Source organism: Cyclopterus lumpus, chromosome 1, assembly GCF_009769545.1.
Source record: "Cyclopterus lumpus isolate fCycLum1 chromosome 1, fCycLum1.pri, whole genome shotgun sequence".
Taxonomy (NCBI): domain Eukaryota; kingdom Metazoa; phylum Chordata; class Actinopteri; order Perciformes; family Cyclopteridae; genus Cyclopterus; species Cyclopterus lumpus.
This window is the reverse complement of record NC_046966.1, coordinates 9,950,370-9,973,493: the sequence shown is the minus strand read 5'-3', so window position 1 is coordinate 9,973,493 and position 23,124 is coordinate 9,950,370. Positions and strand designations below refer to the sequence as shown.

Genomic DNA, 23,124 nt, shown 5'->3' with positions numbered 1-23,124 from the left:
GGACATGTGCAATTCAAAGAGGGCAATGGGGGTGGGGTTGAAAATGGACCCCACCCCCAACAACACATTTTTGCAAACTCACAATAGGCCCTAAACTGCAAGTCTCTGCATGACATAAGTAAATCAATTTCATGCCAACACTATTCCTATCCAGGAAATGACGAAAGAAAGCCTACACCCTGACACACATACAGCAGCCATTGCAGATACAAAGACATTGTAACATGCATAGTCATGATGTGATTATCGTATCATTATTTCCCGACTGATTTATTAGGATCCAGAGGCCATCACACTCTGTAGGCATTAACTCCTTCACAGGATGATGTCTGCATACATTTAATTCCGTGAATCAGGCTGTAAGGAGAACGTAATCCCGGTTGTTCATCCTCTGCCATCTCACATCCATTTCAATCCTACGACAACAGGCCGATATTCCGGTCGTACCCGGTTCCCGTTGCTATGGAGATGACGTCATGCTGCAGCATCGGTATAAACTGCGCAGCCGCGGACGGAGGGAAGGGCGAGAGAGAGAGAGAGAGAGAGAGAGATTACTACGCAGCCACAGCTCTTCCGCCATTCAGTCAGACAGTCAACTCAACCGGGAGGACCAGCACCGAACCACCGAAGAACCAGAGCCCGTCGTCAGCTGAGCTTCGCCTGTTTCTCCGACTGAGACTCCACGCACACACCACACCGACAACATGCGTGAAATCGTGCACCTGCAGGCCGGGCAGTGCGGGAACCAGATTGGAGCAAAGGTATGAAAGCACGCACACTCGTCGACGTTTCATCTAAATATCGTCACGTTTAACTGTTCTCCCCCCCCCCCCCTTTCTTTTTTTTATGACTGAAATCAAGTCGAACCGTGTTTATTGCCGACGTGTCGGCCGGCCGAGAGGCCATGTTGTCCACAGGAAATACTAAATAGGTCAATACGGTGGATTGCAAAGTGTTGTGCAAGGCTGAGGGCAGCGTACAATAGCATCCTTTAGGATGGGCGGTGGCAAGCCGAGACATCCCCCGCTACGTCGCTGATGCCCTTTAAATGCACGACGGCTGCTAACTGCGTGTGTCTGGTCAGACAGACAGAGGGAGAGAGATGGGTGTGGCTCAGACGCCGAACACAGCGGATCGTCGGCAGATTGCACGCAGATTTTCAATAGTCACATTTTAATTGAGATTATAATAAAGCCCAATGGGCTGCTTTGCATACAATATCGGTTTAGGACTCATTTAAAAGTAGCTCAACCCATCTTCCACAGATATCTGTGAACCAGATATGGATTTGGAGGGTGAGGAATTTGAATGATATTGCAATATTATTCTGTGGCTGCAAATAAAAAAAGGTTTATTTTTTTATTACTAATAAATCCACCCAGTTTGCTTGAAAATGACCTAAATGATGATTTTATCATTTAATTTTCTTTCAATCAACCTGTCCGCTCAAACAGTTTATCACCACAAGAACAACTGTGTCACTTTAATGGTATTTTCTGTTTTTAGGGTTACGTTATATGAAAAACAGCCTTTTGGCAAATACAAGAATGTGCCCCGTGAAATTCCCCCCCCCCCCCCCAAAAAAAAAGCCAATTTCCATTACCCTGTTCTGAGATATCAAAATGTCAGTAAGTGTGTCAGCAAGTTTTCATGATGTAGTTTCTCTCTCATCCGTCTGCAGTTCTGGGAGGTGATCAGTGATGAGCACGGCATCGACCCAACAGGAAGCTACCATGGTGACAGTGATCTGCAGCTGGACAGAATCAATGTCTACTACAATGAGGCTTCAGGTCAGGACTGTTAAACACAACTTGCTGTTCTCATATTCCATCTTTTTCTTTTCTAATAAAAAACGTTTTGACACATGCATTTGTGTTCCAGGTGGGAAGTACGTGCCCAGAGCCATCTTAGTGGATCTGGAGCCAGGCACTATGGACTCTGTTCGCTCTGGCCCCTTCGGACAGATCTTCAGACCTGACAACTTTGTCTTCGGTATATGCTCAGCCACGCACACAAACGCACACACTTATGATTGTCATTTTAATAATTAGCATATTAGGGCAAGTTGTTGTATTCCATTTAGAAACTATCTTTTAGTTAAAAAAATGAACTGGAGGATAAATAAGGCTAAATATTCAAAGGGACTGATTGTAATGAACCCTTTCCATCCAGGCCAGAGTGGTGCTGGTAACAACTGGGCAAAGGGCCACTACACAGAGGGAGCTGAGCTGGTGGACTCAGTCATGGACGTTGTGAGGAAGGAGGCTGAGAGCTGCGACTGCCTGCAGGGTTTCCAGCTTACACACTCCCTGGGCGGTGGTACTGGCTCTGGTATGGGAACCCTGCTCATCAGCAAGATCCGTGAGGAGTACCCCGACCGTATCATGAACACCTTCAGTGTGGTGCCCTCTCCTAAGGTACATTGATCACCGTGCACTGCTGTTAAGTGTTTTTACATTTTTTTAATATATACCTTTTCTGACACCCCCCTCCTGACCTTTTGCATTTTCTACCTCCAGGTGTCAGACACTGTGGTGGAGCCCTACAACGCCACACTGTCCGTCCACCAGCTGGTAGAGAACACAGACGAGACTTACTGCATCGACAACGAGGCCCTATATGACATCTGCTTCCGCACCCTAAAACTCACCACACCCACTTACGGTGACCTCAACCACCTGGTCTCTGCCACCATGAGCGGCGTGACAACATGCCTGCGTTTCCCCGGACAGCTCAACGCTGATCTCCGCAAACTGGCCGTCAACATGGTGCCCTTCCCTCGTCTGCACTTCTTCATGCCGGGCTTCGCCCCTCTCACCAGCAGAGGCAGCCAGCAGTACAGAGCCCTCTCGGTGCCCGAACTCACACAGCAGATGTTCGACGCAAAGAACATGATGGCCGCCTGCGACCCGCGCCACGGGCGCTACCTGACCGTGGCTGCCGTGTTCCGTGGCCGCATGTCCATGAAAGAGGTGGACGAGCAGATGCTGAACGTGCAGAACAAGAACAGCAGCTACTTCGTGGAATGGATCCCCAACAACGTGAAGACAGCCGTATGCGACATCCCGCCTCGCGGCCTCAAGATGGCCGCCACCTTCATCGGCAACAGCACGGCCATCCAGGAGCTGTTCAAGCGCATCTCTGAGCAGTTCACCGCCATGTTCCGCCGCAAGGCCTTCCTCCACTGGTACACCGGCGAGGGCATGGACGAGATGGAGTTCACAGAGGCGGAGAGCAACATGAACGACTTGGTGTCCGAGTACCAGCAGTACCAGGATGCCACGGCTGAGGAGGGCGAGTTTGAGGAGGAAGGAGAAGAGGAGGTGGCCTAAGGCTGAAGTCTCATATCATTTCTCAACTGCACTCGTCTTAAATCCATCCAACCATCATTCCACTTATTTCTCTCCTGCTCTGTTCTCTTTCTCTGACTCCTCTGATCCCAATGTTTCTGTTTGCCTCTCTCTTCCACTGTCGGCCCCCTTTCCTCCAGCCACAGTCGGATTCACCACACTTTATTAACTCGCAGTGCTCATATAGAAGTAGCTAACACAACTGTGCTTGTGGTCTTTTGTCAGTAGCTTTCTGTTCATGTCAATTCATCACCACCAGTCAAACAGTACCTGGGCCAAGTATTCAATGAAACCGTTCAACGCAAATTTGATCACTTGTCTGATTTGGCATTGATTGGAATAAATTTGTTGGAAAAATATCCCTTTTGTATGTTTGATGTTCTTCTATGTAATACATTTAGAATTTTAATCCATTTAAAAATTAAATGCACACAATAAACAATTAAGCCTTAAACGGTATGATGTATGTGTATAAAGTGTTGCTGACACGCCTTTCCAAAAATTGATTAATTTTGACTGAAATTGAACAAAATGAATCACAAAAGCCTTCAGTTTCTCAGATGTCGCAGTATGAAGGCAAACCAAAATGGATACCTACAGATTAGGCAGTAATGCTTGAACACCACTAGGAGGCAGTACTGATCTCTGTGACTAGTCTGCAGGATGTGGACACTTTGACGCCTCTTACAACTAGGAAACTTAAAATAACCAAATGCTGTGTTATGTCACATCAGAAATACTTCCTCAGCTTTTAATGGAGACTATATGACATAAAGATGCAAAGCATATCTTACTGCTCAAATAAAGCAATACATCAAGCCTCAACATCAGCTCAGGGTTCTTGATACAATACGTTAAGTATCTGCTGTTACCATTTGTCGCATGGCTGTGAGTGTAAATCAACGTCCCTCTGTCTATAATGCTTGAATAGGCAGCAGGAGTTATCACGGTCACGTGCATAGCTGAATGAAAAATTTAATTAAAGGTGGAGGAACGATGGGGAGTTTTTCTTAAATGCAAATCTCACTGAGCAGAAATGCTATTTCCTTAATTTAATTATTCTTGGAACTGCTGAGATACATAGTATTTTTTTTTTTTTGTAATTTCCTTTTGACCTGATGGTTGTGAATTAAATTAAGTAGCTGAGAAGATCTAAGTCATAAAAATGAAACTGAGGGAAAATTATGGAAATCTAAGAGAAGTGAATATGAATGTTGAGAGCTTGGAGAGGTGGTCTTATATCAGACGTCATATCACACACACACACACACACACACACACACACACACACACACACACACACACACACACGCACACACACACACTACCACAGCACACATATTGACAGATCAGGAAGTGTTCTGTCACTCCGATTGCGCTGATTTTGCAGACTGCTGTACCGCTGTCGTCTGCCTCCGTTTACACAGCAGCCGCATCAGATCCGAGGTATGACTCTCATCTCATACACCTGCTGAAGACCTCTGCCCTCCTGGACCAACACATGGACACAGACACATCCAGACAGCATGGGATCCAGACTGAAGTGAGTTCATCTTTCCATTTATGCTCAATTCCCTTCATTACTCTGCCATCAGTCTGTTCGTGTGGTTTTTATTACTTCCTCTCACAACTGCACAGGAAGTTTCCTGCAGCCACTCAGTTGCCCTTTGTGAGTTGCCAAAATGTTCATCTTTGTTTGTTTGTTGCATCCTAAGTTCCTAAATTTGTTGACCCTAAGTTCAGAATATTGTAATGTAATCACACTTAACCAGGTGGAAGAAATACTCAGATATTTTACTGAAGTAAAAGTAGCAATACTACAAGTAAACGCCCTGCATTTAAAATGTTATTATTAGCATCAATATATACTTAATGTACCAAAAGTATTCACTATGCAGAATGGCCCATTTCAATAACATATAATCTAAAATTGTATTAAACTGGTAAAAATTGACCTGATTTGAACTATTTTAAAAAGCATTTATTGGTTGATTGATAATTTGTCATAATAATCTCAATCTGCAAAGTAACTATATGTTACGTGGAGTAAAACGTGCATTATTTACCTCTGCGAGGTATAGTGGAGTAGAAGTATCATGAATAAATAAAAGTTACATTCCATCACTGCATGTAGCTCTCTTTAGACATACCTGTCTCTAATAAATAAACCATTAATTGGTACGGCACACATGTTGTTTCCTTAACCGCCTAGGTTTTGTGAAATGATGATTTGAGTAATATGATAAATGTTGGGCAGATTCCCTGGAATGTGTCAGCATTAACGTGGGCATGTTTTTGATCTCACACGAGTGCCGTGCTCTGTCTCTTCCTGTCAGACAAAACCCTGAGCGAACCTTCTACTGGTTCTTTGAAGCAACTTGCCCCGTAGCCCGAGACAAAGGTGAGTGGGCCAATGTAGTAAGTATGTATGTAGTATTTATGTGGTTCCCAGCTTGTGTTTCATACCTCTATGGAGTACTACTAGAAGCTTGTTGTCTATTATGGAACTGTTTACATGTGCAGAGGGATGTGTCAGCAGCAGAGAAGTTGTATTAAAATTGTTCCTCAAATTCTTCCCGTCACTTTATTCACCTTCTTCCCATCATTTTCCTTTATGACACACTATACCAATTTTAGTATCAACTAAAATCTGAAATGTGTTTCATAACACAAATTAATTTGTGTTATGAAATGATAAGATGATACGACTTTCTGTATATGAAGGTGTTTCTGCTGAGCTGAGTTGTCATACTTCCTGTCATGTGATCAGAAAAACCCACACAGCATGTTTTGTCACACTTGAACCAGATCGGATCATGTTATGGTTTCTCTGGCGGACTGAGCAGCTGTTTTTGTTGCCTTGTAGAAAACCCTCTATGTGAATAAAGTTTGTTTGGAGCCTGATGTCCATTCATTCATTCTTCTCATTGTTATAGATCCTGGTGTACTATTTCAGTTTCCAGAGGACTTCAGTGATGAGGTAGCCCCTTTAATATGTTGTAATATGTGCAGATGTATTGTCACGTTATAATTATTGAAATGGCTTCTTTTTGGATGCTTTTTAGCCACGCTAGAGGTGTAGCCATTGGGATTGCCATGTTGGCTGGTCCCTGGCCAGTCCTCCACTCCGGTTCAGAATGAAATATCACAGCTACTATTCAGACAAGATAAAATGCAACGTTATTCATCCTGAGGAAAATTGTTTTGTAGCAATTGCAGAAAGTTGGAGTACAAATATCAAGAGGTCAAATATGAAATATGAATAAAGGTGCAAGTATTTAAATATCAACACATATCCACCATTAGGGAATTAGTAACTTTTAGCCCCTTGTGACAGACGTCTAATTCCCAATGTAAGTCGTTGTGTCGAGTCTTTTTGGGCCCATTTGCATCACGTGACAGACCCGGAAGTTGTCATTCCACTTTTTTTCTCCAAAACTTTGCTTGGACCTGGACCAAAAAACCTGCAAAAACAACTGAGCTCCCCATCAACCTCAAATGTATATTGTGGTTAATGCTAATTATATACGATTATAGCAGCATTGACATTGTCACAGTGTTATCACTGTTGTGCCGAACAGGCTCACAGAGCCACGAGCGTTGCTGTAGACTTTTAGACATTTGTTATGAGACTTCTCACATTTCATTTTACACACACAATTTTATCTCACTCCAGGAGTCTTGTCAAATATTACCCAGGTTCTGCTTCCCGTATGACATACAAAGGTGAGTACATACTCTATACTCCAGTCTGTATTTTTATATATTTCAACCTCTCATAGTTCCACCTCTCACTCCACAGAGTGAGGGAGGGAGTGGCCGTGCAGCACTTCACTTTTGTTTTGACCGACCTTGAGGGATGCCAGCGGTTTGGCTTTTGCCGTCTCACCAACAACACAAATACCTGCCTTTGCATACTCAGGTACATTTGTGTGAGGAGGGGGTATTGAAGTCGACCCATGCCTTTAACATCAAAATGAAAACCCTTTTTAATCAATTTGATTACAGTTATCTTCCATGGTTTGAAGTGTTTTACAAACTTCTCAACAACTTGGCGGATTACCTCACAAAAGGACAGGTGAGGTTCCAGTGTGTGTACTCTGTCTTCTCCTCATCCACACACACACCTGTCTGAGTCTCATTACTCACAACCTTAATGTCCTCGACAGACCAATGAGATGAAAGCGCTGCTGGCGGCCCTCTACAAGCAGCCTTTACCACCGGCAGCTGGATCTGTCACTCTGCAGATGGTAAATCTCTAATTATCCAGTGAGAAGCCGTCACACTTCACTTTAAGGTTGTTTTGCCAGTGGTTAGCCTGTTGTGCTTTTTTCTGAGGGAGAGCAGCTATTGGTCAGCACAGAGGTGTCCCATCCTGTTGGACACCCAAAGGGACAAGAGGGGGTGAGTGAGTCTTACAGGGGTTCATGTGGTCTGGAATAGCTGCTGGGTGGACACAGACTAACTCCTGCTGGAAGACTGTAGCTGTCTGTGCTTGATGCGCAGACTAAAACCTTGTCACTCACCCCTCTAATAAAATGTGTCAGCCAAACGCAACACGATTTGCACTAACGTCTGCTATTCGTTGTGACTGTTGAATGTACGTATCCATAACAAATAACCTTTGATTGTACTGACCACACAACACGTGTTTTGTCTCACGAGAAATCAAATCAAATCAAAGCTGGTCGTATCTTGTGGATTTTTACATTTGAAGAGTTTTATTCCAAAGAAACAAATCCTGCGCTTGAAAAAACCTGTATTCAAGTTTCTCACACCACATTTCTATGGAGAATAGATCGTTTTGATTAAAATAGTTATCAATATAGTTTTAGCGCTGGTTGATTTGGTAACAGCAAGTCCAGTTTAATACTGGAAATTATTTGTATGTTTATTATCAGTAACTTGATACAGCTCTGATACAGTGTGAAGAGAGTGAAGGTGTTCAAATCTACTGCGAGAATGGCGGACTCCACCACTAACAATGAAAATGTATAAAGAGAGAGGTAATTCCTGATTGTAAATACATTGAATGGCTACATGTGGTTAGATTTCATGTAAATCTTAAGGATTATAGCGTTAGGTTGTGTCACAGTAAGACATTTGCTTGCAATTGTTTGCATCTAACAAAGAATTTCAGAATGAAACCGTAAGTCTGATCCTGTAACCTGTAACGCACATGTCTGTATGATGTTGAAGCCAACGGAAAGCAAAAACACATCCAATGAATTCCCCCAGTTTCTTATTATTGTGTTGTTTCTTTTTTTCTTGTCGACCAGGTTCCATACTTCATTGCTCCAGACCCTAGAAGTCTCCCTTCCATCCCTGAAAATGTGAGTATGGAGGACTAGACTGAACCCAGGGTTTATATCTAACCCAGCAGGTGGAGTTCTGTCCACTTTGCCCATTCAAACCGATACGCGTGTGTCTGTGGCTTCACCAGAGGAACTTGACAGAGCTGATTGTGGCAGTAGATGTGGGGAACCTGCTCCAGCTCTATGCCAGCATGCTGTTTGAGAGACGCATCCTCATCTTTGCCAGCAAACTCAGCACTGTAAGACACACATTTGAGTTCTTCTATTTTTGTAGGACTTCATTTATGGCTGTTAAATACAATGTATGTTCACTCTCTGGAAACTCACCTTAACCTATAACCGTATTCTGCTGAATGCAAATACTTGGAAACCAAACTCAGTGCAGCTATAATTATCTCCATTATTCTACCCTTAAGTCCACTATTTGTGGCCCATGGCCGACCACACAGAAAGACTTGAGTGTCCTGTGTGTTGTTGTCTGAAACAGTCGTCCATTTTTGTGTTGTGTGTAGATGACGTCTTGCGTGCATGCACTCAGTGCGGTGTTATACCCCATGTACTGGCAACACATCTTCATCCCTGTCCTGCCACCCCATCTACTGGACTACTGCTGGTAAGAAGTGTGTCTGTCTGTTTTTATCTAACTATCCTATAGGTCTGTCTGTCTCTCTGTCTCTCTCTCTGTCTGTCAACAACAGATTCACCCTTTTTTATTTGTTTACAGTGCACCTATGCCTTACCTAATAGGGGTCCACGCCAGCCTATCTGAGGTAAACTACTGAATAAAACCATCTACAGTTACTCAAATTCTATCAAACTTGTTAATCTACCAGGTCTGTCCCCACAAACCGACGGACCAACACATCGCAGTGTGTCTCTGTGTCTGTCTAACAGAGGGTGAGGAGTCGTGGGTTGGAGGAAGTTGTCATTCTGAATGTGGACACAAACACTCTGGAAACCCCCTTTGACGACCTGAAAAGGATACCTTCAGATGTGGTAATAAATCGCCTGTTGTAATAGAAATGAATACTAATACTCCTGTTTGTGTTTACACTATAATCTGCAGTTTCAGTGATATGAACACAGTCAGAGGCTTTTGCTAGATTTCAGCCGCCCTCTCCTCCTCTTCACATGTTTCCTGTCGCTCCATACCATCATTTCCATGATTTACGTCACAGATATAAATGTACACATTTCTCCAGATGTCCGGGTTGAAGGCGTGTTTGAAGCGTCAGGCCGTGTCTCCTGGCTGCGGTGTCTCAAGGGCCTTCCTGAAAGCTCAGGCTCTGCTGTTTGGAGGCTACAGGGATGCGCTGCAGGGTCAAAAGGTCAATCACTCAAAAGGCTTATAAGTATTTATTATAATAAAAATGTAAACAGTTGCGAAAATGACAAATAGTTTGTTATTGTTTTTCTCTTTTATATGCATGTTCCCTCCATTTCTACTTGGTCATTTCTATGGACACCTCTTCCTGCCGATGTGTATTTGTGGGACTCATTCTTCTCTTTTGTTGTGCCTATCTCCATATCTCTCTTTGCAGGAGGGAGAGATGTGGTTCAGTGAGGAGCTGTTTGTAGACCACAAGTCTGCCAGCATGAGGCAGTTCCTACAGAGTGCCATTCATTTACAGTCCTTCAAACAGGTACACGCGGTGCTTGGTGTTGTTTACCGCCCTCTGCTGGACAGATATTGCAATTATAACACTGGAGAGGGGCATGATGAACAAAGAGTTACAGTCAAGTGAAATGTTGCAGCTGTTGTTAATAAATGCCTCTGACATCCTTTGATGCAGATGCATACAATTACTGATAGATTAGTTGTGAGGTCAGTTGTACCGAGTCATCCTCATGTTAAATATGATTTAATATGATCAAATAATATTTCAGAAATGATCAAACATTTGTTTTGTTTTGAAGTTCATTGATGGCCGCCTGGATATTCTGAACAAAGAGGAGGAACCAGATGATCTCTTTGAGGAGGAGATATTTAAGTGTGAAACAGCTGAAGCTGCAGGTATGCATCTGCCCTGTGTGAGGGTGCTTGTGTGTGTGTGTGTGTGTGTGTGTGTGTGTGTGTGTGTGTGTGTGTGTGTGTGTGTGTGTGTGTGTGTGTGTGTGTGTGTGTGCGTGTGTGTTTGTGTGTGTGTGTGTGTGGGGGGGTGGGGTGGGTGGCAGGGGAGGGGGTGGATTTTACATTACTCACTTATCCTCTTCTCATTGTGTTTCGGTCTCTTCATAGGAAGAAGCAAATCATATCAACAGTTAGTTGGTAATTTAAAGGTAAGTTATTTTCATCTTTAATGAAACTGTTGAAGCTGGTTCCCGTCTTGTTTAAAGTGCAACACAGATGCACTTGTACTTTTGACAGAAAGGGGGGGGAGCGCTGATCCTTAACATGAAGTCCAAAGCAAACATGAGGGTGAGTACAAGCCAAGGTCTTTTCGCTGACAGGTTGGTTGGTCTGCATTACCACAACAACTCTATTCATAATGACTTAAATCCCTCCCAGGCCAAAGGTCTCACCAAATCTGGTTTGAAAAACCTGCTGATGAACAAGGTGGGTCAGCGTTCATGATGGTACAATGTAATCTAATTCTTCTGTGGTTTTACTATAATAATCCATATCCATGTGCGTGTGTGTGTGTGTGTGTGTGTGTGTGTGTGTGTGTGTGTGATTCAGGCCCACAATGAAGAACACGCCCTTCAGAGAGGAGGATCTGTGTCGCACCGCCGTGCCCAATCTGACTGCTTGCAGAACCGCCTGCCAATCACACAACACTTTGGGAGGGTGAGATCTGTCACAAAACAACCCCATATCTATTTGTATTAATATTCTATAACACTGGAACAGATACCATCCACACATGTCTTCCTCGTCACTAATCTTCTTATTGTACTGTCCTGCTTCTTTTATTGCTCCCTTTCTATCCCTTTGCTTATTTTGCCTCATATCAGCCTCGTCCCCGTCGGCCTGGTAACACACTGAGGGCTCGCAGAGACGAGGAAGACATGCAGGACACTGGAGACACATGGGCAGGGTGAGAGTCAGAGACAAGCTGACAGATGGAGAAATGTGGAAATCCCCAGCAAAAAAAAAAGACTAAGCAGCATCTATTTTCTTGTTTGTGCCATTCCTTTTTATCATCCCTGTGCTTCAGAGCTGTGTCTGAGCCTGCGGGCGATCCTGACTCTGAGCTCCAGAAGGATGAACAAGAGGAAGATTCACTGCTGTGTGACCCGGAGGAGATGGATCTGCTGGGGGAGATCTTTGACACGCTCAGCTCCCGGAGCTCCCACGAACGAGGCCTGCTGTATGGGACACGCAGCCTGGATCTGTTTGGACCAGACAGCCATGACTATATCACAAAGGTAAGGTGATGAGGAGCTCTGTCACTCACACACACACACACACACACACACACACACACACACACACACACACACACACACACAGATATTGCCAGACAACTTTCTAAACCATAAAAAAAAAAACTTTCTTTCTCATAATAAACACAGCTTGTGAATTGTATGAGGGTAAACATGTATCTGCCAGTTCTTACTAGGTCCAGGCCCTTTTGTTCTACCACGAAGCCAGTTAGCAACCCAATATCCAAGATTGACATGGATGCATCCCTGTCCTTGTTCTTATACCTGCACAAAGAATACAACATAATTTCGTAATTATTCTATTTACGTAATAATGATATTTAATAATAACGGCATAAAGGAGATGGAGAGAAATAGTTATGTTAATTATGTTTTTTAAAGTTCTGTATATAGCCATGTTACTGTAACATTGGTCAGTATGACATCTTATTGTATACTCACAAAACCTCTATTTTCAGTTTGTACATCTTCTCATCCGATCCTTCTGCAGGAGCAAAAGTATTTCACTATTTTGTTTATTCGTTTCTCATAAGGTAAGACATTTCTTTGGTGGTTGTGTTTCCCAGGGCCGTTTTCCAGCCAACCCTAGCCAGGAGAGCCTGTCTCTGTCCATCAGCGGCAGTGGCAGCCTCCACAGCTGGAATCTGGAAACCACAGAGGAGCTCTCAGACCTGACGGAAGACTCTGATTGGCTGTGCCTGGACACCAGCGTACCAGAGGAGGAGGGGACAGACAGTCTGCTGGCAGTGTGTGAAGTGGGGGAGCAAGAAATCAGAGAAAAGGAGGTCAGAGAGGAACAGGAAGAAGTGAAGGTAGCAATAAACGGGAACCAAGAAGAAGAAATAGACAACGGAAATAACTGTGAGGAAGTGAGGTTAGAGGAAGAGACGAAGAAGGAGGGTCAAGAAAAGAGAGTGAGTTTAGGAGAGGACCCTCTAAAAGAAATGGCTGAGGAGCGGGAGGATGAACGATTGAGAGAAATGGAGGATGTGCACAATCCGAATGAGGAGGTAGCCAAGGGACGAGAGATAGAAAAAGAAACAAGGGAAATGCAGAAAAAAAAAACAAGAGAAGAAGAGGGGAACGATATGCAGGAGGAGAAAGGTAAAGAGGTGACTTTAAACAAATTTATAAAACTGAATCCCCTTCCCCCCAACCCTGAGGAGGACACTCTGAAACCCACAGCTTCTCCTGGGCCTCGGAGTCTCATTGTGGACCGTACTACACCTCCAGCAGCTCAGAGGAAAAGGAGTGAAGAAGCAGTAACGAAAGTGGAGCAGGAGATGAGACAGAGCCCCTCTCCTCCTAAAGTGCTACCTGCTGTAGCACGCTTCCAGTCTCTGCCGCATAGCCGGGGCTTCCAGATGAAGTCCAGGACCACCGAGCCGGCTGAACCTTGCAGCATGCTTCGGACCAGGGAGAACGCACAAACACACCCGCCATGTGACTCAGATATATCAGAGGAGAGAAAACGCTCAGAGGGGCATGAGGAAGATGATGAGGACCTGCCTCCGATCAAAGTGTCTGAACTGAAGAAGCGATTTGAAGCTTAGAAGATAAGGCTTGGTGACATTTGAGTTGTTCTTACTTTCAATGAAAAGCACCAAAATAGAGCAATATGTAAGTCGGCCCTTAGATAATGTAAAGTGGGTCACACACATGCAGTAATTTACTGAAACAGCTGGGCACTACAGCTTTGAACAAAAGTTATACAAATATGAGTAAAAGGTGCATTTGTTGGGGACTATTCTCAGCCACAGATTTGGTGCACTGGTGAGTATTTACAGCAGTGGGACGGTGGAGGTGGAATTTGTAATGAAGAAGCATTGAACACAGTGTGGCTCACTGATGTGTTTTCATGGCATCTGTCATTAGGAAAAACTTACGGCACATTGCTAAGATTTAGCAAGTATTTAAACAGATTTTTTATTTGTCTGAATATTGTATACTATAGCAATTATGCAGCATGGTTGAAATAAATGAGTTCTCCAACAGTGAGGACAATTCATGTTTTGGATATCAGCTACTGTATAATGGCCCTTATTTGTCACAGATACATGAATATTTGTCTGTTAGTGTGTGAGAGAGAGAAATACTCCATCAGCAAAAACTGACAAATGAAGATAATTATTGCATTCATGGTAAGTCGTCACACAGAATCTGAATAACTTAAAACCTAATAAAGTAAACATTTTTGAAAAACCATAAAATGATTTCAATGATCCAGGACAAATGTGAGAAAGAGATGTGCACATTACAGATTTATTAACAGAACACCTTGTGGACAATACATACTTTTTAAATTTAACTTCTCAGAGCTTGACATAAAAGTGCATCAGTCATAATCAGTGTTTTAATCAATATTCTTAATTACTGGAAATAGTGTAAAACAATTTATGTTATATATAAATACATAGAACACAAAGTAGAGTAAAAATATACTAACCTCTGTACAAATACAAAATATACTTAAGCTCATGTTCCTTATGTGGCAGAATGAGAGGAGTGAGTTATTTTGAGAAACTCAAGTGACACACACACACACACACTTCCTCTTTTCCTGCAGCGATAGAATTGAACGATCAGTGTATCCGTTGTCACCAAGAATGAAAAGGCACACACAGTGTTGCGTGTGTCTCAAGATGTTGTGGTGCAAACACAGATCATCCCAGAAGACAGAAACATCAGAAAACCGCAGGTTTCCACAGCGGCGGGCTGGCGAGTCCACTTCAGCACGTTCGTCATATGAGGCGTTCTTCTTTGGGCAACGGAAGAGGCAGGCCAGGTTTTTCAGATCCCGGCGATCCCACCTGTTTCCTCTCCTCTGCACTGGGCCTGTATGTTCCCTCCAGCCTTCTTTTCTTCCTGATGACACACAGCAGCAGCAGCAGAGCCAGACTGAGCAGGGACAGCACGGTGGACACAAACACCGACACTGTGGGTGTGATTAACACCTGCGTCGCCATGGTGACAGGCAGCTGGCGAGGGAGTCGCACACAGAAAGGCAGAGACTTCAATAAATGTATAACTCCAGATAAAACTATTCATTGATGACATGCAGCATGTCAATTAAAGTCCATGTGATGATTTGGTACACAGCATCCAAATCAGTTTACACACACACACACACACACACACACACACACACACACACACACACACACACACACACACACACACACACACACACACACACACACACACACACACACACACACACACACACACACACACACACACACACACACACACACACACACACACACACACACACACACACACACACACACACACACACACACACACACACACACACACACACACACACACACACACACACACACACACACACACACACACACACACACACACACACACACACACACACACACACACACACACACACACACACACACACACACACACACACACACACACACACACACACACACACACACACACACACACACACACACACACACACACACACACACACACACACACACACACACACACACACACACACACGTGTAATTTGTCTCCAGGCAAGTATGAATAAGTCTCCCCTTAATAGCAACGATGAGATGATGCGACCGCGTTTAATCTGAACTCACCTCCTTGAGGAATAGAGAGTAGTGTTCAAGTCTGAAGCCTTTGTTCTGACATCTGGATCATCACAGCATCGGTCAGACTGAAACAGACAGATCAAAAGGTCTGTAACATCACGGTCATCACTGTCCAAGAGGTGCAATCAAGATCATAGGTTAGTGAGCATAAACTAAGAGTTATGTCAAATAAAATTGTGAGAAAGATAGCAGCCACCGTAACAATGCATGAGTCATCAGCTCAGGTATGCACAGTGTCTTTGTGTCTGATGCAGCCAGTTAATGAGTGACTACAACCTCACAACTGGATGACCTTACTGATCTGAACGCAACTTAACTGTCAAGGAAATATGCTTCTCACATCCGCTGAGAGCTTTGAATACCAGGAGAGAAATCTTATCAACTCTAAACACTGACCGGAGGACAGTTAAAATGTTTAGGAGGAGCAGTTATCATCTCACTGCCACGACTCAGTCAAGACAAGAACTGCATTTTACTGAATTGCTTGAAGACTAGCTGCTCTACAATTCTTGAGATAACCGCACCACATTATCTTTCTTGCCTTGTGTATGTAAAACATTAGGACGCATCCTTCAGTACAATTTAGTCCAATATAATAACTCCTGAAAGAATGGACTCTAAAATGTCCACAGAAGGTCAATCAACACTTTGTTTCACACAGGTATTCACAGGGCTGTTGTATTGGATTGGATTACATTCTTCGGGGGCACTGGACTGAAAGTTATAGGACCCAAGGGCAGAGGAGGTAGAAAGAGAAGGAATCACGATTTATAAAATACTGTGTGAGCATAACAAAGTGCATGAAACACATTATAAAACCAATCAATGATTACCTCATCAACAGGAAATTAATTGGAATATTGATGTATGTGGATTTATCATTTGGGTCACTTTTTCAACACAATTTTAATTGTTCCAGCATCTCAAATGTGAGTATTTGCTGGTTGTAGACATTTTCAGATGGCATTTTATAGGACAAACGTAAGTTGAATAGATCATTGAAAATAAATGTTGGGTATCTGAAATGCGTAAGAGTAAAAATAAATAAATAAAATGAAATGCACCGTTACTGTTCCTGCATGCTATCCTTCACACAACACGTGTTGACTGGGGAGTGAACATGAGTCTATAATTTAACACGTCACATGTTGACCAAGACTACTGACTACATCCTGCTAAGAACCACAGACGCATCAATATAACGATGCAGAAGAAGAAAGGGGAAGAAAATAGGACTAAACTCAACGTAAATATCCTTCCACGTAAACGTGACAGACGCAGGGTATTTTTTTCCCGTGCTAAATAAATGTTGTTTGCTTCAATCGGACTCAGAAAAGGCCAATTTCCTCCTTAATACCAGTTAACTGATCACGCCGACAAACGCTTCTAAAGCGGACGTACGCACGCGACGCGCACACACACGGGGGAATGCAGCAGGTCCTGCTCCACCTGTTCAACCGGTGCCGTGTCAGCTCAGGTGAGCCTGCAGCTGCTGCTGTGAAATAACAGGTGCAACCGCTGGTAGTCAAACACACGAAGGAGCTTAAGGAGCTCCTTCTCTGACTCATGGGGAATGTTTCGGTTCAAGCTGAACCCGTAGGCTACGTGGTATCTTCCTTTGAAAGGATATTTGATCAAATCAGCGAGGGTTACCTGGCTGTTTTTGAGCGTCCAGGTGAGATGACCGACGACGTGACCTGACGTGACTCTTGGTTCAAAGCGAGACGCTCTGGCACACCGACAAAACTCTTAATCCAGCCAGGGGTCGGCGTGTTCACGGCATAGCTGAAACTATGCTCTCACCTACCTGTCCATATGTAAATGAGCCCGGCCACGTGTCTCATCTGCGCCAATCAGAAAGGGATCCGCATCTCTCTCTCTCTCTCTCTCTCTTTCTCTTTCTCTCTCACTCTCTCTGTCTCTCTTTCTGTGTTCTTTTTTTTTTTTTTACCATAAACATTCATACAATTAAATGAGCTCTTGTCTAATTTTGGATTTGCCTTTTCTTTTTTCCTTTTTTGCACAAACCACTTATTTCAGTTGGCTACAGAGAGCTGGCCTATCTGGACTGACTGTTTTTGCTGTATCATCAATCACTCTTGATATCAATAAGGTTTAATAATTAGAGACAAAGGGCCTTGTGCAAGTATAGGAGACTGGTGTTTGTCACCTGCTTTTTGGAGTGGCCTACTTTCATTTTGACTATTCAAACTTTGGTCATGTCCAAATAGTAGAAGCACTGACGCTCTTTACGGGATTCGGCCTTATCAGAAGTGAAAATAAAAGAGTCCAGAATAAAAGTTAAGCAAAGACATAATGTCCAAGTCGCTTCATTTTGTTTTACAAGTATATATATCAGGTGTGGAACGAGTATTAAAATGCACTTCTCAAGCAGATTTACTTTAAATGCGAGCTTTAAAAGGTGAGAGATCTGAGATCAAACCTTCAATAAAAAGTGAGAAATAACCTTTGAACGTGCCACAACAAAATGTAAACCTTAAATATTGACAACTGAATGTTCAGTGTCAATCCACTTTCTGTAATTGATAGTCCACAACATGATGCAATGAATGTCATTTTAAAAAAATGCACAACAAAAAAGTGAAGTAAAAGCATTATTAGGCCTATAAAAATACTTGCAAAAAGAGTATGACTATACCATTTACAAGGCATTTTGTTAGAAATAGTTATTAGATAGAAATAATTTTGGGACACAGGCTTACTGTGATTTGCGATCTTTTTGAGAATTAGATGAGAAGATTGAGACAATATTTGTGTCTGTTAAATATAAAGCTATAGGGTTAGCTTATCTTAGCAAAGGCCCAGAAACATGGGGAAACAGCTGGCTCTGTCTAAAAGTAACTCATCTTTCAGAACCTCTGAAGCTCACTATAACATTTTCTATTTTGTTTGTTGAATGGGTAAAAAAAAACAGAAGCAAAACACGTCACAATGTAGTTTTATTGGGGGTTATGTGCAGTGTTGTCACTTCCTGGAGTCCATGGGGTTGACGGACAAAGTGATCGTGCTAAGCTAAGCTAATTGTCTGACTGCAGGAGTACATTTTCTGATAAATTCATTCAGAAACTGTAAATGTATAAGATACCAACATATATTATTATTATTGTTGGGCTACTTTGACTAATTAAATAGACCAAACTAAAATCAAAATACATTCCAGTATTTTCATATAGCTCTTCAGCTAAAAGATTTATTTCTGACAAGGGTTAATAACTTCATAGCCACATCTTCCTGGTAGGTCCTATTCAGTAGATACAATAAAACATTTTATTTTAAGTGATACTTCCTTAAAAACTCAACGCTTACATAGTAAATTTGAATCCATAATATTGTTGTGTGTGTTTAAACATTATTACATATGTTGTTGAGGTTATTGAAGTAAGTTATATATACGCCAACATTACCAGTAAGATATGTTGTTGAGGTTATTGAGGTACGTTATATATACGCCAACATTACCAGTAAGATATCTTGTTGAGGTTATTGAGGTACGTTATATATACATACCAACATTACCAGTAGTAAGATATGTTATTGAGGTTATTGAGGTACGTTATATATACATACCAACATTCTTCAGCATCCAGCCCAAAGAATTAAAACAAAACAATGTGAAAAGTATTTTGGTATAATCATCAAACAATGGGATCCATCTTTTAGTAAATCCAGTCATTCGGCTGATATTCAAACTGCAAAAACATATATAAAAAGTATTTAAATCATAGCCTGCAGTTATTTTGTCACTGGAGTTTCCCTTCTGTTGAAACTACTGTGGCATCACAAGGGGACAGGTAGTGGAGGGGCGCTACAGAGTGGCCACCAGTGCAAAAACTACATCTCCCAGCCTGCCTCACCGCTCACCCAGCTGCAGCTGCTTAAGGCACCTGATTGAGGCAGGGCTGGGAGACTTAAGGGAGAGCACCTGGGAAGGAGAAAGGAGAGCGGAAGGTGAACCCACGAGCACCTGGAAGAGGACAACAAGGGAGAGGACCTTGTAGCCTGGATTCACCAGGATTGAGTTTTTGTTTGGTTAATTAACCACTTTCTCCTCCGGGATGTTTTGTGTTATCTAACTGGACCTTTTTTTTGATACTTTGTTGTTTTTGGATGTTACCTTGCTGGTGGGATGGGAAATAAACCTGGACTTTTTGTTAAATACCCTCGGACGTGCCTGTGTTCATCTCTCTCTTTGCACCGCCCCAGGCTAGCCTGTCCTAGCGACAGCCCGTGACACTACAGGTGGTGGAGAATGCGGGCACTGGGGCCAAAGTGCGGATGATTGAGAGAGGAGTTATTGACGACTTGTCCCAACTTTTTTCAGAACTTCAAACCCCAGGCCACCAATCCAAAATGGAGCCACTGATGCAGATGCTGTTGGAGAGCCAGAGGGCGCAGCAGGAAATCAGCGGTGCCCTGTTGGCACAGCAAATCAGGGCTAATGAACTGAAGGAGCAGGAGCTCGGGCAGAGGCCAGAGTCGAAGCCCAGGGCTGCTGATTACATCCCTAAACTTGGCGTGACCGACGATGTGGAAGCTTACCTTCATGCCTTTGAAGCTACGGCGACTCGAGAAGGGTGGCCAAAGAGACAGTGGGTTGGACTTCTGGCGCCTTTCCTATCCGGTGAGGCCCTTAAAGCATTTCGAGATGTAGAGGCTGATATTGCCCACGACTACGACCAGTTAAAGGGGGAGATTTTGAGTCGCCAGGGGCTCACCAAATTTAGCATTGCCCAACGGTTTCATAACTGGACTTTCCTAAGCGGAGAGACGCCCCGGTCCCAAATGCACGAGTTGATACGAGTGGCGAAAAGGTGGTTGGAACCGGACAAACACAGCCCGGCAGACATGATAGAAACCCTGGTTATGGACAAGTATCTACGGGGTCTACCGTACAAGGCAAAAAAAAAAATTGGCCACCAAAAGTTAACAATGGCCACAGGGTTGGTAGAAGCCGTAGAACAGTTCCAGGCGGCCTCGGACATGCTCCAATCACCCTGTGAAGCGCCGGTGGCTTCTGTCCCGGCCCGGCCAAGTGTGCGTCGCCAAAGTGGTCCGGCCCTGGCCAACCCTCACTCGGACCCACCCAGCAGAGGCGGTAGTTCACCTGGACAGCCACGAGCGTTCCGGAACCCAGAGCCCCGCCAGTGCTATCGCTGTGGCAAATTCGGCCACATCTCCTGGCAGTGTGAAAGGCTAGACGAGCCCATGCCCACAGCGGAGTCCGCCAGCGGCCCCAATGTCCACTTTACTGCCCTCCTGGGCGAAAGTAGGGACCGGCGACCAACGTGCCCCATAAAGGTGAATCGACGGGACCTAGAAGCCTTGCTCGATTCAGGAAGTGCTCGGACCCTAGTCCAGGAGGCAGTTTTGGAGGCTCAAGGCGATCCCGTCCCGGTGGTTTGTGTCCACGGAGATACCCGAGAGTATCCAACCACCGTAGTGAAACTGACCACAACTAAGGGCACGTTTAATGTCGAGGTGGGAGTAATCCGGGACCTCCCAGTCCTGATCGGGCGTGACTTCCCAGCTTTCCGGATGCTGTGGAGGGAAGCCCTAAAGAAGCTTAGTCGGGAGCCCCGCAAACGTAAGTCGAACCATCCACAATTGAGTAAAACCTGGGTTAACGTTGCCAAACCATGCTTGTCCCCTCTAGTGTCAGTCCAAGCCTTGGCAGAAGCTTCTAGTGGAGCTGAGTCTGATGACGCTGAGCCCCAACCTGGGCCAAGTGAGGAGGACACTGATGGCCCTCGAGAAACACTGCCCCTTAAAGGTCAGTATGGAACCGCACAGTTGCAGGACCTGACTCTGGGTAATGCCTTAAGAAACGTCCAAGTCCTAGAGGGAATGTTGGTGGGAACCCGGTTGACCCCTTCCTACCCTCATTTTTCAGTGAAAAATGGCCTCTTGTATCAGGTAACAAGAAGTAAGGACCAAATCGTTTAGCAACTACTTGTGCCCCGGCCTCACCGCTCCACAGTTCTGCAGTTGGCCCACACTCACTTGCTGGGAGCGCACTTGGGTGTAGAGAAGACTAAAGAGAGGGTGTTACAGAGGTTTTTTTGGCCCGGAGTCCACAAGGAGATAGAGAACTACTGCCGCAGCTGCCCAGATTGTCAGGTCACCGCTCCGAAACCGACGTACCGGAACCCCCTTATCCCTTTGCCTATTATAGAAACCCCCTTTGAACGAGTAGGCATGGATATTGTGGGTCCCCTGCCCAAAAGTGTCCGGGGGCACCAGTACATCTTGGTCATAGTGGACTACGCCACCTGTTATCCGGAAGCCGTCCCGTTAAGAAAGGCCAATGCTAAACAAATAGCAAAAGAACTGTTCCTCTTCAGCAGCCGCGTGGGGATTCCAAAGGAGATTCTTACCGACCAGGGGACCCCCTTTATGTCGAGGGTCACCAAGGAGTTGTGTGCGCTGTTACACGTGAAACAGGTGAGAACCTCGGTCTACCACCCCCAGACAGATGGGCTAGTGGAGAGGTTCAACAAGACCCTCAAAGCCATGCTGAGGAAGGCCATTGACAAAGACGGAAGAAACTGGGATCAGCTGTTACCCTACCTTCTGTTTGCGGTAAGAGAGGTGCCTCAGGCTTCCACTGGCTTCTCACCCTTTGACCTGTTGTATTCACACAAACCCAGGGGCCTTCTGGACATCGCCAAGGAGACGTGGGAGGAGCAACCCTGTCCCCATCGTACCATGATTGAACACGTGGGGGCGATGCGGGACCGGATGGCAGCTGTGTTCCCCATTGTGAAGGAACACATGGAGAAGGCTCAGAGGGATCAAAGGGCCGCCTATAACCGAGCAGCACAACCCAGGGAATTCAACCCAGGAGACAGAGTCCTAGTTCTTGTCCCCACTGTGGAATGTAAGTTCTTGGCTACTTGACAGGGGCCCTTTGAAGTAATTGAAAAGGTTGGGGAAGTCAATTACAAAGTACGACAAACAGGGAAGAGGAAAGGTGAGCAAATATACCATATTAACCTCCTAAAGAAATGGCATGAGCGAGAGGTGTTGTTCAATGGCCTTCCCCCAGAGAGTCGAGAGAACCCGCCCGGGACGAGGTGCAGTTAGGCCCGGACCTCTCTCCGCACCAGCGGCAGCAGGCAAAGGAGCTAGTAGAAGGAAATCAGGAGGTATTTTCATCCCTCCCAGGCTACACCCACCTGGTGGAACATGAAGTACGCACCCAGCCGGGAAAAACGGTGAACCAAAAGCCATATCGGGTGCCGGAGGCCCGCAAGAAGCTGATTAACGAGGAGGTAAGGAAGATGCTGGCGTTGAACGTGATTGAGGAATCCAAGAGTGCCTGGTCAAGCCCCATCGTCCTGGCTGACAAACCGGACGGAACAGCCCGGTTCTGTAATGATTTCAGAAAAGTAAATGACATTTCTGAATTTGATGCATATCCCATGC

The 23,124-nt window shown here is 44.4% G+C and overlaps 2 protein-coding genes and 1 long non-coding RNA gene across 8 annotated transcripts; 2 read left to right on the top strand and 1 right to left on the bottom strand.

Moving 5' to 3' along the window:
• Window positions 1–467: 467 nt before the first annotated feature.
• zgc:65894 (uncharacterized protein LOC335798 homolog) lies at window positions 468–3,709 on the top strand. Of its 2 annotated transcripts, XM_034531900.1 has the most exons (5): window positions 468–761; window positions 1,682–1,790; window positions 1,882–1,992; window positions 2,173–2,417; window positions 2,520–3,709. In XM_034531900.1, the coding sequence occupies exons 1-5, from the start codon at window positions 705–707 to the stop codon at window positions 3,330–3,332; spliced, it is 1,335 nt and encodes a 444-aa protein (XP_034387791.1). In that variant the 5' UTR covers window positions 468–704; the 3' UTR covers window positions 3,333–3,709. The 2 variants fall into 2 exon arrangements, with proteins under 2 accessions (XP_034387791.1, XP_034387800.1); XM_034531909.1 differs by having other exon boundaries at window positions 522–761; window positions 1,682–1,992.
• A 973-nt stretch (window positions 3,710–4,682) lies between these two features.
• On the top strand, window positions 4,683–14,074 carry si:dkey-76b14.2 (DENN domain-containing protein 1B). 4 transcript variants are annotated; one of them, XM_034537520.1, is made up of 23 exons: window positions 4,683–4,893; window positions 5,687–5,751; window positions 6,287–6,330; window positions 7,027–7,076; window positions 7,153–7,272; window positions 7,359–7,428; window positions 7,520–7,600; window positions 7,698–7,754; window positions 8,630–8,683; window positions 8,794–8,904; window positions 9,178–9,278; window positions 9,390–9,435; window positions 9,560–9,661; window positions 9,868–9,993; window positions 10,207–10,308; window positions 10,583–10,679; window positions 10,905–10,945; window positions 11,034–11,084; window positions 11,175–11,222; window positions 11,346–11,453; window positions 11,621–11,703; window positions 11,824–12,034; window positions 12,619–14,074. In XM_034537520.1, exons 1-23 carry the CDS (start codon window positions 4,877–4,879, stop codon window positions 13,603–13,605), a joined length of 2,772 nt encoding a protein of 923 aa, XP_034393411.1. In that variant the 5' UTR covers window positions 4,683–4,876; the 3' UTR covers window positions 13,606–14,074. The 4 variants fall into 4 exon arrangements, with proteins under 4 accessions (XP_034393411.1, XP_034393404.1, XP_034393418.1 ...); XM_034537513.1 differs by having other exon boundaries at window positions 7,689–7,754; XM_034537527.1 differs by lacking the exon at window positions 7,698–7,754 and having other exon boundaries at window positions 4,684–4,893.
• Window positions 14,075–14,289: 215 nt separating this feature from the next.
• On the bottom strand, window positions 14,290–19,480 carry LOC117733959. 2 transcript variants are annotated; one of them, XR_004609774.1, is made up of 3 exons: window positions 19,267–19,480; window positions 15,667–15,743; window positions 14,290–15,030 (listed from the first exon to the last, which is right to left on the bottom strand). It is a non-coding gene; the product is annotated as an uncharacterized LOC117733959 (long non-coding RNA). The 2 variants fall into 2 exon arrangements; XR_004609773.1 differs by lacking the exon at window positions 19,267–19,480 and adding an exon at window positions 17,332–17,485 and having other exon boundaries at window positions 15,009–15,030.
• Between the last annotated feature and the right edge of the window lie 3,644 nt (window positions 19,481–23,124).

Bases quoted from the DNA above. Each gene is read 5' to 3' on its own strand.
- si:dkey-76b14.2 (XM_034537513.1), top strand. The intron at 9,279-9,389 runs GTAAGAAGTGTG...ATTTGTTTACAG, and splicing joins CATCTACTGGACTACTGCTG to TGCACCTATGCCTTACCTAA. The intron at 9,994-10,206 runs GTCAATCACTCA...CTCTCTTTGCAG, and splicing joins ATGCGCTGCAGGGTCAAAAG to GAGGGAGAGATGTGGTTCAG.
- zgc:65894 (XM_034531909.1), top strand. From the start codon at position 1,701: ATGAGCACGGCATCGACCCAACAGGAAGCTACCATGGTGACAGTGATC. The intron at 1,993-2,172 runs GTATATGCTCAG...CTTTCCATCCAG, and splicing joins ACCTGACAACTTTGTCTTCG to GCCAGAGTGGTGCTGGTAAC. The intron at 2,418-2,519 runs GTACATTGATCA...TTCTACCTCCAG, and splicing joins GTGTGGTGCCCTCTCCTAAG to GTGTCAGACACTGTGGTGGA.